At 39.3% G+C, this 20440-nt stretch overlaps 2 protein-coding genes across 8 annotated transcripts in view; one reads left to right on the forward strand and one right to left on the reverse strand.

Moving 5' to 3' along the window:
• The window catches only part of FARS2 (phenylalanyl-tRNA synthetase 2, mitochondrial), a 259126-nt gene extending 243851 nt beyond the window's left edge, over positions 1-15275 (reverse strand). For 3 of the 7 annotated variants that reach the window (XM_080610977.1, XM_080610982.1, XM_080610983.1), the window contains exons 1-2: positions 15152-15275; positions 9154-9240 (exon numbers count right to left, since the gene is read on the reverse strand). The gene's annotated coding sequence lies outside the window, so the exon portion shown is untranslated. Of the gene's footprint in view, positions 1-9153; positions 9241-14086; positions 14184-14671; positions 14908-14982; positions 15024-15151 lie in introns of those variants that run through there. The other 4 variants (XM_080610979.1, XM_080610978.1, XM_080610981.1 and 1 more) reach the window with 4 other exon arrangements.
• LYRM4 (LYR motif containing 4) overlaps positions 14803-20440 on the forward strand; it is a 96004-nt gene continuing 90366 nt past the window's right edge. Inside the window, exon 1 of the mRNA XM_080610985.1 lies at positions 14803-15251. Coding sequence (XP_080467111.1) covers positions 15166-15251 — 86 coding nt within the window. The 5' untranslated portion in view covers positions 14803-15165. The remainder of the gene's footprint in view (positions 15252-20440) is intronic.

Consider the following 20440-nt stretch of genomic DNA (forward strand, 5'->3'; position numbering starts at 1 on the left):
TATACATTATATATGTATTCTGATAGACTACTCTTACTGATAAAGGTTGTTGCTAAAGAATACACTAGCAAATTGTCACTTCGGGGACAGACAACATGTACGTACATCCATTTAATTTCTTTCATACCATTTATTCAGGATACTCGGGGCTTTCCCCAAGCTGCAACTCATTTAAGTGTGAACACTTAACATTCAGGCTGCCACTGCATTTCACTGTAGAATGGACAGCGATTACTAGAGAGACTGCAGAGTCAAACCATACGTGCACGGAGGGGCTGTGCAACACAAATGCATGTTTCTTCGTGGGGTTCCTGAGCAGAAGACAGAGTCACTGCTTTCTGAAGGTCTGCTTTTTCAAAAGTGTTGGGAGGTACGGCAGCAATGATAATTTTTTGAAACAGACTACACAGAAGCAATGGGTTACATCAGAGCCAAAGAAGCTGATGAACAGACATATTCAAGCACAAGAAGCCAAATCCCAACTGCTAATCAGCAGAGGTGAGATAACTATTCTCTAGTTATATCCTTGAAAAATCTTGTGAAATTCATCAAACAGCAGGTGTGTGACACAGCAAGTTTTCCTGACTTTTACAATACACTGATCATTTACCTATGTTGTTTCAAGACATATAACAAGCAAGATATTTATCTTCCTTCACAAGACATTAAATATATAAAACAATATTTTTCTACCTTAATTCCCAATTGACACCACATAAGTAGACCACTTACACATTTATCCTATTTCTCAGATTTGCACCTTAAAAATACAGTTCTCCTACTAAAAGCAGGAGAACAGTTCTCCTACTAAATTACATTTTTGAGAAATAAAAGCCAAGTGAAAAAATCATTTGCTTACCTATGTCTCTTCTCAAATGCAAGTGCAGAAGTAACAATATAAGTTCATCAATCAGCAGCTAAAGATAAAAAAACCAAACTCACAAACTACTTAGTTCACCTACTCCATTCCTTTTCTGAGGTCTGGATCACTCCCTAAAGCATACAGTGGTATTCTTGTAATACATGTCACCCACAATTACTGTAGATGATACACAATCACACATTAGCATGATCTAAGCATATGTCATGCTTATTTAAGAAGGTAATCTCTGCCTCAGAAGTAGCATATGTTCTGTGCTATATTGCAGTCGCTATAGAACTTTTTTCTTGTAAAGCAGTAAATACCGCCTAAAACCTCAGCATCTTGTTGTTTTTTGACACAAACCTTAACTTCTTTTTTAGGTTAGTTTTCACTGACAGGTATGTAACTGATATCTTAAAGAATAGAATCATGGAATAGTTAGGGCTGGAAAGGATCTTAAGATCATCTAATTCCATGCCATAGGCAGGGACACCTCATCCGAGACCATGTCGCCCAAGGCACTGTCCAGCCTTAAACACCACCAGGGATGGCCCATTTACCACTTCTTTGGACAACATGTTCCAGTGCCTCACCACCCTCACCGTAAAGAACTTCTTCCTTGTATCTAACCTGAACTTCCCCTGTTTAAGTTGGAACCTATTACATCTTGTCCTATCGCTACAATCCCTGATTAAGAGCCACTCTCCAGCATCCTTGTAGGCCCCCTTCAGATATTGGAAGGCTGTTACATGAATCCCTATTTATTATGCTAAAAATTGGATGCAAACTATCAGAAGTATAAGCAAAAACAAGTGATAGACTTATTGCTAGTTACACAACTGCTAAATCGAGACAGGCTTATAAGCTAACACCCCACTTTCTATCTTGGTAATTATACCTATTATTCCTATATATGCTACTAACACCTAAGAAGTCTGGTAGCTTTCATAAACTCATACACTCTAAATCATTCCAGTTCTCAACAGGATCTGACAATATTTGCAAAGCAAATACAGGACACATCTACATGGAATCTCTGCACCTATTGCCAATACCCACAGCCAACTCCTACCACCCATCCTCCCTCACCCCAAACAATATCTTAACTTCATGAATTGTCACAGATGAGACATTTGGGCAGCTCACCTAATCAGGTACAACATAGAATGGATTTATGTGACAGAAATCTGGCTAAGGGTAAAAATGCTTCAAATGCTCAGAGGAGACATTTAGCCATTCTGAATCATGACTGTGCAACAGCTTTGCCTACAGACCTGCTGCAAACTTGCCTTTATGCAGAGAGATTTCCTCTGGTTGCCTCTCAAACTCACATAAAATGTAAAGGCATCTCCCAACATACAGCTACACCGCTTTACAAAATTAATAAACAAACAAAGGCACCAAAACCAAAATGGTGGTATTACTAGATATACCTCCAACATGACCCATGATGAAAATATACCTCATTGGACAACTAAACATTTGACATTGGAGAACCTCCTTTTCACTCTCAGGTGAAGACAACTTATCAAAGCTTGCATTTTAACACTAAAACTGTAAAGGGATTTTTTTGGGGGGGGGATATGGTTAAAATACAGGCATTCAATATAGTTAGTCTGCTCTATTTTTCAGCATAAAAGTATTTGCAGTGGCATAGAAACAGATCTGTTTCACATGTAATATAAGATGATCATATATGATGTTATAATTAGAAAGAAAGAAAAAGAGGTTTAGCAGTAAAATGTCTAGCTTTCAAATGAAGGTCCAGCACAAGGAAAGCCAACTGTGGCTACTTCTGCACTTACCATATAATAGATATACAAATATATTGGTTTATGTAATTATCATCTCAGGAGGTAGGACACCAGAAAAGCCAACATACCAGCATTTCCCAAGCATGCTACTAATTAAATCATATGAATACAGGTTCAATCCAAGGATGATCAAAGTTAATGAAAAAAATTCCTATTTAATTCAATGAGCTGTGGATCAGTTCCAGACGGCTAGCTGCTACTCCATCCTCTTTCTTCTTTATCAAAAGGACTCCAACAGTGTGAATGTGAAGAGAACTCCGTATGAGTCTACAGATTTTGTATCTCCCCTCAGATTTGAATTTTAAATTAATTATTGACAGTTGACTACATTACATACAATTAGGCAATCTTTTCCATAAAGATATGTTAGAGGCTATTCCAGGTTTTGAAGGAAAACATACTACTATTATTGTTAAATAAACAGCTTCAAGAGATTTCAACTATTTCTTTCACAAATATGTTTATCCTCACTGTAAATGTATGCGCTGCATTGTTCACCACTGCAGCAATATATTGCCAAATCTGAACATAGAAAATGTCAGTCCAACATACTGGAAATAGAGCACTAAATTTATAAGGCTTCCTAACATTAACAGAAAGATAATCTAAAGTCATCTAAAGTCAAAGAAGTGAAGAATGAATGTTAAGATCTAACAACTATCTATTTTTAATTAGATTTGAAAAGCATTGTCAATTTTGAACAACTTCAGTAAACTGGACATTAGATTTCTGAAACCTATCTGAATATCCTTATTCAATTCTTGATAACAATGCTTTTTCACATTCTATTTTTTACTAAATGATTGTATCAAAAATGAGAATTTAATTTCAGCACCTCAAAACTGGGCTTTCAGTGCTGCACAGATGCTTAGTTGTGTCTCTTTGTAGTCAGGGTTTCAGCAGATGTCCATTCAGAGCAGCCTAAAGGCTCTCATTTGTTTAAAGCAGAGCTGGACATGAGTTGCTGTAAAGTCTGTATCTGGGAATCCAAAATATGCATTGCTGCTATTAGCCACTGTATAATATCTCAGATATAATTAGCATTGCATAGGAAATTAAAAAATAATCTTTTCTGTTCAAGAATCAAGAATGAAAACCTAAGTTGTTGGCATTCGACTAGAGAAACAGGTTCTATGCCTAAAACTTCACATTTCCTCTATACAGGGACAGAAGTTTAAACGAAAAATGGTGTTTAGACATAGTTTCAGTTAAACTTGTGTATGCAATGCCACCTAGTTGGTCACCTTATATCATTCTTCCTTTAAGACTGATTTCAAGCATTTCATGTTGGAAAACCATTTTCTTTGATCAAACACATCACATCCAAGTTCAAAATGCTTTGCAGGTATAACCAAAGAGATCTACTCTTAGCACCTCCTTCTATTCCATGTTAGAGAACCACATTAAAAATGATGCAAAGCGAATATCTGTACTACAACTTTTATTACCACACCAGGTCTCCTTTGCTGTAGCTACTCAGAAGCCCTGGACAGCTGTGCCGTGCCACTGGGAACATTGTGACCAGGCAGTCGGAGCAGCAGGATTTTATTCCCATGCAGTACAAAAACATCCCTCATGGAGCTCAATTTGAATATGAAATGATCTCCCAGTCTGCTTTCTCCTTCTCACTCAACCCCTGTCCAAGACCAAAGCAAGAGGTGTCAGAAAATGATGACTGAAATCCCTACCATCTCCTTTCTGCTTTGCTTTGTCAGAGAAGACTTCTGCAGAGCCACTTTTAGGTATCAAATTAAAAATGATGCTAGCAGGCTTTATTTAACTGGGTCCAGACGTATAAGAAACGGTTCTATACTCTGCTCTTCACTGAGTACAGATATAGCTGCAGGATAATATGGACCATTCTAGTTTAAGATACAATGAGTAAAACCTGATTCCTACAATAGGAATCCTACTGATTACCCAGGCCATAATACCACTCTTGAGGAAAAAAAACAAACAAACCCCACTTTTCTTCCACTTTAAAACACTGCTGTTGGCTCACTCTTCTAGTAGGGGTCTATTATCTCTGAAACATGCAAATGGAACCTACAAGTTGTATTAGGAAGTAAACTCTATTTACCCTAACACTCTTTTTACATAATGCAAAAACTTTTATTGCTTTGGTATGATTCCCAGTCACTGAAGCTCTTTTCTGTTGACTGAGTAAAATAGAAATTCATGACCAGATTTTTTTATTCTTCCATTTATGTGCTAGTGATATAGGCTGTTGTGTTCCCTTACTGTTAATGGGGTTTAGAAGCAGAAGAGCCCTTCATCTCTCAAGAACTATTAACCCAAAGTCTAAGGTTAGAATTGCAAATACATATTATTTTAAAGCAAACAGAATCTGTTTAGAAACCCTTTATCATCATTTACATTTGATGCCAAATCACACGGATTACAAATACAAATAAAACGGGGCAATAATAAAAAGTATAGGGAAAACTATTTTGCCTACACAGACTGCAGTATTGACTGGCTCGCTGTAAAAAGAAAAGATACAACCCACTACATGAGTTTCTAAATGACACAGTTCATTCCAACCAATTTAACCTACACAAAGTGCCTGATGCACATAAACAGCAGGATTTGCAAACAATACAGACAGCTCTGCCAGCAGGTCTCACACAATCACAATGTCTGTCTCAATACAGTTGGTCTCACAGTAATACAAAGTTCAGGAGTTAAAACAAAACTGAAGTAAGATTTCCCTGCTAAACATTTGCAGTTTTGTTTTCTTTACCCTGGTCTTTTTAGCAAACATTTACTATATATACGTATTTATTTTGTAAGTACTTCGGTGTTATTTCCTTAATTCCAGCACTAAAATTACCTGTATTTCTTCCTAATCCCACATGACTTGTCAAGCCTGTGTGCTGCCTCATCAGTCTTCCAACATGCTGCTGGGCTTCAAGATTACAGACTTACTTTGCTCTTTTAAGAGCAAGTGTACCCAAGAAGACTCACAAGAATTAACTGTCTAGCCAACTTCCATTAATAAGCTTGAAAATTTTACTTTCCATATTCTACAGTTATGAATGTATATGTGTAATCAAGATAGAAACTTTATTTGCAAATATTCTACTTATATTATGAATCATTTTCTGTTACTAAAGAAATGCATTATGTTTAAAGCTAAGGGTAAGAAAGCACAGTCTGTTTCCTTAAAAATACTTCAACTGTAGTAAGTGATACTGAATTATAGACAATGCTGCTTAGAAATATTAATGAGAAATTTTATAATAAAATCTCTCAATTTAAAGTTCTTCCTATTCAGATAAATACAAGTCAGATTTTATAATGGATTTGCTAAATCCTGTTCTAACTTCCTGATACAACTGTGCTCAGGTTGTGTTAGTTTATGGCATACGTCTGAACACTTCAAGCTTTACGACGTTCAAGAGGCACTGACATCTACAGCTTCTCAAAAAAGAGCTACTTCCAAGATATTCTGTGGCAAGCAAAACAAGGAGATTATGAATTAAAATTATAGGTTTGAATTGTGTCTCTGTCAAGTCCTGCTATCACATGCTAAAAAAGTTTGAGAGTGTTAAGAGTGAAAAGAACAAGACTACTATCACTAACTTCTTTCTTAGCCATTAATGTTAGAAAATACAATATATTTGGGGCCATGGCTTGTAGGATAACAGGCTCCCAAGCATCTTCATGCTTTTTTGTTTAATGTTACCAGGTAACGCCTCCTATAAGGCTTGTTAATGCTAATATACTTACTCCAGATAAAGCACAGCATAAAGAACAGAAGAAAACCTTTGTTTAAAAGGCCTTGAGAAAGCCGTATACTTTAAAGTCATGCTTCCCTCAGAGCAAGCCTCAGTGAAAGAAAGCTTTAACAGAGCTCAGCATACACACATTTCAAACTATGGAACACAGAAGAATTTCTCCATCCAGTCTTTAAACAACAAAGGCAACATTCTCTCATCTTGCATTTTGAGCCAAGATATGCACATTGACTGGGTGGAAGAAGCTATACATAGGGGAATTAAAAAGACCATAAAATGAAGAATCAAATCTTTATTATTAATGAAGAATAAGGTGTTATTATAGCTCAAGGTCACATACGACAAAAATTTTGGTTAATGCCATGTTAATGATGTGCTAAGAGAATCAAAGACATAATAATTGCTTTTTTTTTGTTCTTTAAAATGATTTGTAGAATTGCACTTCACAACATGCTGAAAGTTCCACAACAGGCCCAGCAGGCTCTGTCACTCAAGGTCTGGAATGACAGCAGTAAGGGACACTGGGGTCAAATGAACTCCTAATATCAGGTGAGGAAATAGGATTTGGTAGAACCCGCAATATCTCTGAAATGGTGTTTATAAAAAAAGTTACGTAAGAAAACAGCACTGGGATCCTAATAAAAGAAATTAGTATAAGCATGGTTTTCCCACATACTTAGTTCAAGTCTTTACCTATCCAGCATAGTTTATTGTCTGTAGAATGAATATTACATTAAGAATATAACCTACCACAAGAAAACTGAAAAAAAATGGCATCATCATCTTGACATATATTGGGAGTGGAGGGGTGAGGGAATAAGAACCACAGCCTGTGCAGGAAGGGAGAGGGACAGAAAGGAAAGCCCAAAAAGAAAGAGAGAGGTGTCAGAAAAAGACTGAAACTCCTACCATCTTTCTTCTGTTTACCTTTATCAAGTAACATCTCTACCTGTTTAGAACAACTTTCTTCCATGAAAGTTCACAAAGCTAGTGTGCCAACATAAAAAGCAAGTAGCTTTTCTAACTTCAACAACCCTATACAGATCTGATATTTAATTACCTCTTCAGTATCTCATAATTTTACATGTACAACACCATATTTGTCTATTTTAAACTATTATCTCCCCAAGGGAAGAGCTGGGGTAATGCACTATGCAATTTTTCACCTTGAAAGTAATAAGTATAATAAAATCAAAGTTAAAAAAAAATAAATTCAAAAAAAGCTATGTTTGCAGCCGAACTAAACACGACAATGAAAAGATTACGCTAATACTCTCAGAAGTAAGAACACTGTCAATGAAGATCTTGAACACTGGCTTGAAAGTCAAATCAACCTTGAAATCATATTAAAAAAAATTAGAAGCACCACGAAATCTCCATAAGGACCCTGATAATCTGCTCTGTTTATCTGTTTTTCTCCATTTTAGATGCAGCACACATACTTCATCAAGAATCATTTCCAAAAAAAAGGCAACAATTATTCAATTATTAAAATCACCTGCATAAAAAAAAAATGAAGAAAACAAAGCACATATAGTGCCTGGGGAAAAAAAAATCCCCAAAAACAGAACACAAAAAAAGCAAAACTGATCCTAGGCTACAAAGCATACTTGAAAAAGCTAATTACAGAAAGTTTAGAACAGGGAGATACTTAATTCAGCACTCCAAACAGATGAACTCTCATTTATTTTCCCAGAACAGTACTTTAAACTGTTTCTTCCCTCAATTCACTTTCCTGCTTTTCTGCAGGATGTTAAATCCATTCCTATAGGAGAGCTGGCAGCTCAACTTCATAGGTCTGTATCCCCACCTAAATCCATTCTCATCCCCAGTTTGAGATAAGATACAAAACTTTATGAAGAGACATGGATACACATTGCCTTTAGCTTATTCTGCTACGGGGTCAGGAACATGAGACTGAAAGGTTAACAGATGGATCTGTAAGGCCGTACCTATTGCCTCTCCCAAGAGCTCGCTGTCCATTCAGCAGAGCATCCTATGCTGGATTCTACCTTGCATCAGCTATAAGTGCTTTGTAAAGTAAGGAGAACCTAATTCTGTCACCTGTTTTTACACTGAACAGCAATTTATTGTTAAGGTAGTTGGGACAGATTTCAAAGGGATTATATTAAAAAAAAAAAAAATCAATACAGAATCACAGAATCATAGAATAGTTAGAGTTGGAAAGGACCTTGAGATCATCTAGTTCCAACCTCCCTGCCATGGGCAGGGACACCCCACACTAAACCATGTCACCCAAGGCTCTGTCCAACCTGGACTTGAACACCGCCAGGGATGGAGCATTCACAACTTCCTTGGGCAACCCATTCCAGTGCCTCACCGCTCTTACAGTAAAGAACTTCTTCCTTATATCCAATCTAAACTTACCCTGTTTAAAGATAACAGAATTTGTCCTTCTGAATTTGCACTTTAGAAGATTATAATCTTCTACCTATCTACCTATTATTATTATCTACCTATCTTTATATCTCAGGTCTCGTTATTTTGTTTTAGGAGTAAGGAAATGCATGAACTCTATATGGAAAGCAAAGTTATATAATTAGCATACATAGTATACCTGTCTCAAAGTTGGTGAAGATGAAGGAAGATTTGGTTTTATTATTGATTAAAATGGAGAAAGACTGAAAATGTGTTACTAGCTGAAAGGCAGTCATCGACTACCTGACAGTGCTGGTGTCAAAGATTTAGAAAGCCACATTTATTTATAATTACTTACCCACAAGCAGAGGTAATCTTTCCTCAGCTCAGCTTCCTTTGTCCATTAGCTTTAGTCAGTGCTTTGTTTCTTCTCTTCAGGGACTGGCTGAAAGACAAATTTTGGCACAGTCACTCCAGACATAAAAAACTTAAACAGAAATAGAAGGTTCTGTCTAGAAGTGTGAAGGCATGTAAGGAAATACTGACAATTCATCTGATCTTACGAATGCACCAGAAGCATGATATATTTAGAAATACATCCCTAATGCATTATCATGAATGCTGACCAGAGGTCTGGAGAGATAAAACTGACAGTGATACAAGATGAAAGCTCAAACATGTCAAGGATCATGCAAAATTAAGTTACCTTTAACTCTTCCATTACTACTATTCACTAATATGGGTATGCTGTTTTCCTCATTTAAATGAAAACATTGTCCCATAGTTTCCCTTCCTCTCCAGAAATACTCTCCTTAGATTTCCTTGCTTCAGCTTCATATTTAAATTGTTGGATTTTTTTTCTGGACCAAAGTCCAAGCTACCAGAACCAAGTAGCATATGGATGCACAGCAACATAAAAAATGAAACTGCATTAAAAGTGGAAAAATCATATTCCCCCTCCACTCATCACACATTCAGAAAACTAAACTTACAATCCACTTAATCCTTGCTCCTTTACACATCCATTGTAAATCACAGTTTTGCTTAACCTTTCTCTTAAGAAAAAATAAAATATTAGTGTTTTCCACACATCTCATGCTCAGAAGTCACACCCTTCCCCAGTAACTCCTTGTCAGCATCTTATAAAAATGCTTTCCACTTTTATTTCATCTCAGATAACATGTTTTCTTACATCAGCTTCACTCTACCTTACACCGACATCCTACTTCCACTGATACTTCGCTCTAGGAATTGTTTCCAGAAGATAATCACACAACAAGAATTTATAAAAAATTGCTTAGTGAAGTGGATTTTCAGGGAAGGATGTAAGCAATAGCCCATGACTTGAGTGGAGCTAGCCCCTAGTATCATTTGACATGAGGGCCAATGTCCATAATGCAGGGAGCAGGAGAGAAACTGAGATGCACCCAAACAGCAGGCTGCCTCTGATTTCTCAAACCTGGAATATGGGACTGGGTAACCAGAAAAAGAACCCACAGCACTGCGTTAGCTATGCATGCGGTGCAGCACAAAGAATATGGGGTGAACAGCATGGCCTTCACCACTATGACATGACTGTGTGCATGCTTTTATACCTATTCACATGTACATTCACACATAACATAAAAATAAATTCAAGAGAAGAAAGAAATTTGCTCTAGCAAGACATCTTGGACGCAATCATCCTCTAACTAGAAAGGTTGGCAGTACCATTTTTAACAAACCTGGCAAATGCGAAATCACAAGTCAACGAAGAAGACACAGGAGTGGCTAAAAAGAGATTCTCAGTTGCTCTTAAACACAGTATCACTCCACGTTTTACAGCTATGTTTGCTTTCTAAGCTAAAAATTGCAATATCTATAAAAAAAGGAAGCAAAAAAAGTTCAAAATAACTAAATAAGGCTAGTTGGATGACAGCTATTGAGAAATACGATAGTGCAAATCACAGAGGAGACAAGAGGAATTACACAGAGTGACTCTCAGGGGCTTAAATGAAAGAGCAGGATGAACTTAGCGAAGAGGGTGGCGTAGGCTTAGCATCAGAAAACAACAGCAAGACACCATATAAAGTAAAATATTTTTTTCCACACAAAAGAGGAATTTATTTAAGACTAAATTAGATACAATTTAGTAGTAAGTGCAGCAAAAAAAGCCTTTCTGAATTGATGAGGTCATGGACAAGAACATTTGATAAACCCTGTCCTTCCCACTCTCATGATTAGGTTTCCTAGTAAGATTTTAGTATAACAATCACATAGCAAAAAAACATTCATTTCTTGTTGAATTCTTGTCTTGAAAATACCTTGAATTTCAACAGCATTAAGGTTAGAAGCATCATTCACATTTAATTTGACTATTACACACCAAACTTTTAAGTGTTATTTGTAACTTTAATCCTCTATTACTTCTTCTCTCTCTTTTGCCTATTGCTGTAACACAAAATTATCCTTTCAATTTTGGGGTCTTACAGCATTTTTATTTCAGGCATTTCGGAGTCCACTTTGAAATATGTCCATTATCAACATCTTTCACAATCAGTATGTTATGTATCAACATTGTGTGTCACTGATCCAGAAGTTATCCATGATTGCTGAACTGTCCAGCTGCTTAACATGATACGTATTTAGCAGGCAGCATGATGGCCATGAAGTCCTCCAGTGTTCCACATGGCTCCAGGAAATTAGAAGATTAGAACTGAGGCCAGTAAGGAAAACAAAATTCAGTGTTTCGCTCAGTTCAATGCCTGCAGCATGAGAGATCATGAACCAGCAAAGATTTAGAAGCACTGGTAAAACAGGTATTCCCCTATTATTTCTGTATTACAACAGAAAACCCACTACCAGTTAGGGGGTTTGATCCCCTATTATTACTATTTCTACAGTCCTACTTTAAACAATACACAACATTCTGCAATTCAGATTGGAAAGAGATGGGGTAACTCACAAAAAAAACAGCTGACAGTGGAGTTTGTTCCCCCTTTTTTTTTTTTTTGTTCTCTCTAAACTCTGAGGCAGAATTGTCCAAAATGGACAAATAATTTAGGAGCACAGCTGAATCTGAAACACGTGAATTTCTCCTTCTGCTTAAAAATATTCCGTGCTATAGGGCAACCAAATAAGTACTTTTTTTTTTTTTTTTTTTAAACCAGAGTTATTCAAGGCCTCCTTTTCATACTATGGAAGTATTACTCCCTATAGAGCATTGTTAAATTATAGTTTGTTACATCTGCGACTGAAGTCCACAAGTTTTCTTGATTTATAGCCCTTATTTTAAAGGTCCTACTCTACACTATGTAGGATCTCACTGTGCACAACACTGTCCATCAATACCTAAGAGCAGAAAAGACAACAGAGAAACCACACACAGCAGAAGGCAAAAGTTAGCATGCTTTCAGAAATTAGAAAACAATAGTTAGAAGAGATGATACTATCACAACAATCAATTATCATCCTGACCCCCAAAGCAAAATAATGAACATGAACAGCAGCATAACACTAAGAGAGCACGTGCTTTCCTGGTAAGTGCCACATCATAAAGCTGAAATAGTGTACTACAAGGAACAATTCGCCAGCGTACGACAAAACATCCAATATGTATTGGAGAATATAACAGCTGTTCCCTTTCACACCAGTCTTGTTCTTGCCTCCTTGAGTTTTAATGTAATGAAGGTTAGGCCAGGGAAGGAAAACAAGAGGAATTACTTTTTTCCTTGGGTATGTTTACTTTTCATTTGGTTGTACAGTGCATGTGTTTATTGCCTATTCTAAACTTAGGTTTCCATGCTTCTTTGAGAGGAAAAAAAATAGTTATCTTAAAAAGAACCATATAAAACTGCAAAAATAGTCACAGAGATTCAGGAACAGGATTAGCATCTGCAGCTATTTCAAAATTCATAATTACTTTACAAATACTAAATTAATGGTGTTCTTGTAAACAAAATTTGCCTAATGCGTTTTGTGTTTTTCCCAATTACTCTCTCATCTTTTAGAGCTGAGGACTGGCGCATCACTTCTCACAATAATAAAGAGGGCTGTTATAAAATTAGATGGACTAACTGCCATGCTCATCTACAGAGTGATTTAATGCAACTTTGCTGAACTCTCAAGGCTAAGTTTTGCTCTGTACATGACAGACCCGTGACTTTTAAGCTGTCTGAAGCCTATGATCAAAACGAGTAGAGTTGCCTCTGCTGCTTTTCAGAACCCCGCAAGAGTTCTGCTTTAACACATATTAAGCAACCCAGCCACCAATAGCTGCAAAGATGGGGAGAATGAGCACCTCAAAGAAACTCCACTTCTAGCATGGCAAGATGTGTCAGCAATATGGCTTAGGCTACAATCTGGCTGGTCCCACAGGCAACTAACGAGTATGCTTGACTTATATTTTTCTGTATGGGTTTCCTGAATGCTAAAAGCTAGCCCAAACCACATTGCTTTGTAACTTACAAGGGAAAGCCTCAAAAGCCTGGTGCTTATCAGTGTCTCAGTCACATACATTTTTCCTCAAAATGCAACACTTCCTCTAACATTTCACATTTTCATTTTGATCAAGAGAATACCTAAGAAATTTGCCATGTACAGAAAATCTCCACTTCCAGAAGCCTAACAAGGGTGCTAAAACATAGCATACCAATAAAGATGAATTTGAGATAAATCCATGTGTGTCCATGCTATTTACATAGTAAATATTTACAACTATTTACAACTGTAAATTGCATCAGATGTACAACTAACACAAATAATACTCAAAGTACATATACAATCATATAAGCTCCACTAGTAGCAGCAACTGACACACTTTTGCCTGACACATGCGTATACAAATATCTACTATACACAAAACATACCATAGAGAAAGTATTAAGCCTGTAATGATTGTAAATAAGTCATATTATTGTTAATATTTAAAAATCCACATTAAATACAGCTTAGGCATCATACCTGTAAGTTACAAAATCAAGTTTATTCTGCAGTAGCAAAACTTTCAGCAGAAGAGGATGCTAGGTATATGGTACATGCTGTTTCCAGCAACAAAAGGATCAGGATGCTTCTGGTATAACCAATAAAAGAAGTGCTTAAGTAGAAAAAGAGCCTACCAGCCTCACAGCAAAGAAGAATAAAAGCCAAAGATTTAGCAAACAGACAAGCAGAACTTAGTTTTTAAATAGTTCAGGTAGCCTGCTGTTCTGTGGCCTGTATGATGCATAGGCAATGTGTACACTGATTCTTGCCTGGGTATCTCCTTTTTCAAGGACAGTTTCAAGACACATAGGTCTGTGTGTGAAATTCACCTGAAGTTCAACACAGTTATCCAGCTTCTGAACACCTACACAAATAGGGAAACTTGGGGGAGGGCACTGGTAAAACCCATATGGTCATTCCTCAGAGCTGTAGAAAAATAGTAAGAAAAATCACAAACTCTAAAAATAAATGGAAATTTCATATTGAAAACAAAAGCCCAGGGACAGGAAATGCTTGTCAACCTTCACATACTCATAACTTAACCAGTACCCGAACTATACACAGGCCAACTTAAATAACAGAATCCAGCTTAAACCAGGATACTGAGAGCAACACAACTCACATACAGTTACAGCACACCAGGCCCTGATGCACTAGCACTGGTGAACATTCACTGCAAACTCCATAATTTTGATGCAACTGCCAAACACCCATCACCTGTTGCTCGTTTCCAGGCCCTACATCAACCCCACCTGGCCAGCATCCACCTCATCATGCAACACACCAATAAAATGCGTATGGGTGCACATAACTAGCTTGCTATCACCGGCTAGTTTATTTGAACGCTACTTTTGCTTTCGTTATCTCTTAGGCCCTCCTGTCCTGCCAGCCTTTGGGCCATTCGCAGTACCGACCGAGCCTGACAGGATCCCCCGCGGAGAAGTAGTGGTGGCGCTTCAGGATAAACCGAGCTTAAGCAACAACCCCGCGCCGGACCTGAAGGCACGTAGGCCCGGCAGCCCCGGGCACGACTGAGCCGGCAAGACCGGCCCCGAGCCTAAGGCGCAGAAAGGCCGCCCGCCATCCCCCAGAGCTGCCCCAACCGGGGAAGAGTTTCCTCCCCCTCTGCGGCGCTCAAGCTGCGGCCTCGCTCGGCCCCGCCCCAGTCCTGTCGCTGGGCCCAGGCCGAGCCGCGGCCCCTGCTCTCCTTCGCTCCGCCACTCACCGCCACGCCGTGCGCTACCGCTCCTGCCGCCGCGGTTGCCGCCTCCCCTGCCTGCCCGCCGCTGAGGCGCGCAGAGAGGCCGGAGCGGGTGCCGGTAGGCGGCTCTGGAGGCCGGCACGGCCTCGGGCGCTACGGGCGGGGAAAGGGGCCTCGCCGCGGGAGGACCCACCTGGTGTCGGCAACATGGCAGCGTCCAGCAGGGCCCAGGTGCTGCGGTTGTACCGGGCGCTGCTGCGGGAGAGCCAGCGCTTCAGCAGCTACAATTACAGGTGCGCTTGTGGCCTGGGCGAGGATGGCTCCGTTTCTCCCCGCGGAGGCGTGGGGGTAATTGGGGCGGGGAATGCCAGCGTCGCTTGGGGATGGGCATGAGGGGCTCGGTTTTGGCGGGCGCAGGGGAGTCGTGACCTCCCCGTAGAGTTGTGCCCTAGCCGCAGGAGCGACAGCGTGCCCGGGCCGTGGCCTGAGCCCTGCTCTGGGGCTCAGGGAGCGGTCAGACCCTGGTCCCTGTGGCTGGCCCCGGGCTGCCTCAGAAACACCGGGTTATAGACTGGCCCTACCATAGGAGGAAGCGATAAGACCGGGGTTGTTCCTAACTAAAAATTTCTTGCCTGGTCTGAATGCTGCCCTTCCGTCAGGGGAGAAACGGAGCCAGGTTTGAGCCCTGGTTGTGCTGGAGGAGGTTGGGTTCCCAGCCAGACCCTGGCACCATATGCTGTGTGCGATGAGGTTGCAGAGTTCACTTGTCCTGCCACACACGATGCTGTACTGTGTGGCTGGCTGCCTTCATGGCTGTTGGTGAAAGACCTGGTTTTGGCAAAGGATATTCCTGCCTGCGTGCTGCAGGCTTAGGCCTGGTCTCCGTTAGGTATCTGCTGCATTCACAGGGGTGCTTCCCACCAGCACTGGCAAAATTGCATTACCCACTGGTAGTTTACTCACTTGACTGCTCAGTTAGACCAGAGGCAGAGACATGTGAGCTATCTTTGCTGTGATTCATCTCCAGCCTGGCAAGAATTGAATACAGAAGCCTTTGAATAACCATGGTGAGCTATACACTCTTCAAGGCATAAGTATTTCTCAGACCTTGTGTGAGGTAATGCTATGAGAAGAAAGGCTGTGGGGATGAAACTTAGCTGGAGCTAATAAACCTTCATTGCAAACTCCATGCAGCAGCACATGTGTGGATCTTGTTCCGATACTATCAAGATATTCCCCGATCTTTGCTGTTATTCTGGCTAGCAAACAGAGGATTGTATGTAATGGGGATGGCTTGATGCCTGAAACGTGCAGTTGGTGGACAGCTGAATGTAGCTCCTTTCTGGGCCGCAGCAATGAGTTTGTGCTGGGGAGTGATCAGAGAGGAAACTGAGTCCACAGGAGTGGGAGGAAGCAAGCCTTAGAGTGGTGGCACCAGCCGCACAGACCATATGTGGACCCCCCACCTTTGCCCAGCCCCTAGACCATACCCAGAGCCCAGTCCCCCACTCCTGGCTCCCCCCAAAATATATACCTCACAGGCCTTGGCTGTGTGGAAATTTTGGCATGCAGCTGAAAGGCAGGGCTATCACACAGTAAGAGGGGCATCAATGACTTTTCTGCCTAACACAATATAAAACTTTTTGTTCTGTTTCTTTTAGTGTTTTTATACTAGCAAATTTTAAAGGATAGAAATAATTAGATAGGTGTTTACCTTGGATATCTGGGGGTTTTTTGACTCCGTATCATAGTGCAAGTTTTCCCTTTCCTTAATAGAGATATCTCAGTTTTTGAGCCTGTCCTTAAATATTGTGAAATCAGCAACTATTTAAAGTCTTGCCATGTGTACACATTACACATTTGTGTCCACTAAAAGCAATAGCAGTTTCTAGCAAGAAATGACCACCAGCTATTATATGTAGAGATCTGATGGGACCATAACAGCAGGTCTGCCTTAGTGTTTATGCCACACCCATAGCTAAAACTGACAGTTCGCTGACTGCTTCTATGCGAAGATAAGCGTGTCCTCAGGGCTGCTCTAATATGATATGGTAATACCCTGGAGTAAGCTGAATGCTTTTGTAAAGAGCCAATTTGTGGTAAAGTAGAAGGTTTTGAAGATTCATCTTATTGATTCATTATTTCAGTTAAAGAATTTCAGGATGTTTTATTAGTGCAAGCAGTATGGATTTGTAAGTGGTGTGCATCTGGAGTATGATCAGATGGTTGCTGTACCCTTATTTGCTTGCTGTGCATTTTCTCTTAAATGTGTACATATAGATTGTGATGGAAAAATCAATATTTTTGTTTTGTGACTTTCCTAGTAAATACAATGTATATATCATCTGGTAGTGTCTAGTATTTATTTTTACCATCCAAAAGAACTTTTAATGCTGTAACTATGAAGAATAAAGTTAATTTCTTGAAGTAACTGAGGTTACCACTTACAGCCTTCAGAATAACACCACACAGGAACATCTCCAAAGCCCTGCAGTAAACATTATGGAGTGTTTGGAGGTCCAGATGTGTGGGCCAGGTTTTAACAGCAGGGAGAGAGAATTTAGTAGACTGCTAGTAATTTCATGTCTGCCCTTCTGCCTTATTACCCATGCAGACTGTCTGAGGAAGGAAGAGTGATTTGTACTGGAGCAAAAGCAATAAGCAAAGAGGGAAGATGTTAAGTTTTGAGTCCAAAGATGGTTTTTCAAGTGTACTGTTTTCTTCAGCTTGGCTGACAAAAAGTAGATCCACTGATGTTTTACATGTTGGATTGCAGTCTAACCTAAATTGATTTAAGGGATAGTTTCTAAATAGAATAAAATTTGTTATTTAAATGATGGCTTTATGTTGGGGGGGGAGTTGGTACAGAAAACAAAAGAATTTATAAACTTGTGAAAGCTGTTAAAACATCTGGTTGCAAATGATGGTAATTGAATTTACAAGTTTCTTGTTTGCTTAACATGACTGAAGCTCGGTGGTCACAACATGGGAATATAGTCAAAGAGGGTTTTTTCTAAAAGAGAGCACAGGACTGCAGCAGGTCACCCAGAGAGATTTTTGATATCTCCATTTTTGTTGGCTTCATGACAAGTTTAACCAAACAGCACCATGGCTGACATATGGGTAGGCCTACTTCAAGTAGGTAAGCTCCAGAGATTCCAGCTAAAAAACATTACTATGATTATCAGGTCCCCAGCCTGTCCTTGGCCTATAAAGAAACTGACACTGGCTAGAAGGTTCTGGGAAACATTGTATGACATGCTTTTGGCTGGTCTCCTCTCCAGTTCTTTGATTTCCTATAGTTATGAGCAATGTCAGGTGTGGTAAATCTCTCTGGAATTTTTCTGAAAATAATTAATATGGTTTTAAAAGGTATTTCTTGATTTATTTTATATTTATTCCAGTTATCCATTATGTACTCTATTAACTGGTGAATGTTGTGGGTTTTATTTATAAAACTATAAATCATATATATATAAATCAACTACATAGGAGTTGGAACTAGATGATCTTAAGGTCCTTTCCAGCCCTAACCATTCTAAGATTCTATATGTCTTGTCTTTGCAAATTGCATTTTAATGGAATTTTTTTTTTTCAGTTAGAATGTACAATATATGATTAATAAAACTACCGAGAATATAGAAGAATCAGGGAAGGATAACTATCAAAACAGGTTTTGCATTGGAAATAAGTTAATGGAATGCATGCAGTTTCGTCTGAGACATGTCCTTCAAGATTTTAAAACTAGTAAATCTGATTTTTGCAAATCTCTAACCTAAGAACAAACCTCAGCAATTGGTTTATTTCAGTGTCAGTTGCTTTTCCTGCTTTGAGTAATACAGTTGTTGATGTGATTTTAGGGAGTCATAGAACATACAGCTGTAGAACAGCCCGGCTTGGAAGGGACCTCCAAAGATCATCTTGCCCAGCCTTTTGTGGGAAAAGGATGGTTGAGATTATCTAGGACCCTGTCCAGTTGCATCTTGAAAACCTCCAGTGATCAGGGCTCTAGCATGGCCTCCATGTCCCTGAGGAGGTTGTTCCAGTGGTTGATTGTTCTCACTGGCAAAGATTTTTTTTCTTATGCCCAGATGAAACCTCTCCTAGTGTAACTTGTACTTGTTACCCCTTGTATTATCCATGTGGTTCCTTGTGAAGAGACAGCCTCCATACTCTTTGTGGCTGCCTTTTAATTACTGGGAAGCCATGATGAGATTCCTCCCCCTCTCCCTCCCAGCCCCAAGCTTCCTCCAGTTAGAAAAGAGTTAACTCTTGTGGCCCTCCCTTGGACCTCCAGTCTGTCCACATCTTTCTTGAATTGTGTGGACCAGAACTCAGCAGTCCAGGTGCAACTTGAGAAGTGCTGAGTGTGGTGATCCCATTTCTGCTAGTAATGGCCCTGTCGATGCAGACCAGGATCTGATTTGCCTTCATTGATGCAGTGGCACACTGCTGGCTCATTTTCAGCTGCTTGTCCATCAGGGCCCCCAGATCTCTTGGCAAGGCTGCTCCCCAGCCACACAGATCCTAGCCTGTGCTGGGCTCCTTGTTTATGTCCTCCCAGGTGCAGGATCTTGTGCTTGTCTTTGTTGAACTGCATATGGATTTTATGTTTCATGGTTTAGTCTTTGAAAGATTTTATGTATAGAAAATCTTCATTTTAAAAATCTTAAGGTCCTTGTGAGAAATGTTGCTTTTGCATTCTGAATGAAAGTTTGGGAAGTTAAAATTCAGGGATTCTGCTATACAGGGCAGAGCATGTTCTTAAGGCGTGTTCAGTCTTTTAGCATTAAAGCTGTTCATTTGGGGGGGAAGGTTCGCAATTCCGATGTTTTGGCATTAAGCTTAATATCTGAATTTACAGAATAAAAGTTTGGTGAGACAAAGTTTTAACAGAACTTACATTTTTACAATTTGAGGTCTTCTGCATGCATGAAATCAGAGTAAAAAACAATGCTAACAACTAAAATGCTTGGGTTTTGTGTTTTTTTTTTTTCTTTGTGGCCATGAGTTGTTACTCCCATTAGCCTGAAAAAAGTTTTTTTCATGGTCACTGTCATTAAATTTAGCATGGATTCCCTGTGTGTAGATGTGGTAACTCTTACTGATACACATAAATAAGCTGATCTGTGCTAAAGAAAATATTTCAGCTGGTTATGGCTGTGCGTGCAAGATTTAGTCTGCTTTTTGGAAACAGGAAAATGGAAAAAGGAACTATGTTAAATGCCAGCTGCTGTTACGTAAAGATAGATAGTTACTGCTGATTAAACACAAAAATAAACAACTGTTTTGGACAAGGGGTCTGGTTTAGCAATGTACCATTTCTCATTGTTTCTGTTGCTGTTCCACTGCTGTCAGTGTTTTCCATTTTGAGACTACTTGCTAACTGCTACCCAAATTTAAGTCTTGATCAAATAATAAGTGTGCTGATCAACTTCTTAGGCTAAGGTGAGGAGCTGGGACAGTGCAGTTTATTTGCATA

The sequence above is a fragment of the Psittacula echo genome (assembly GCF_963264785.1).
Source record: "Psittacula echo genome assembly, chromosome: 2".
In the NCBI taxonomy this organism is placed as follows: Eukaryota; Metazoa; Chordata; class Aves; order Psittaciformes; family Psittacidae; genus Psittacula; species Psittacula echo.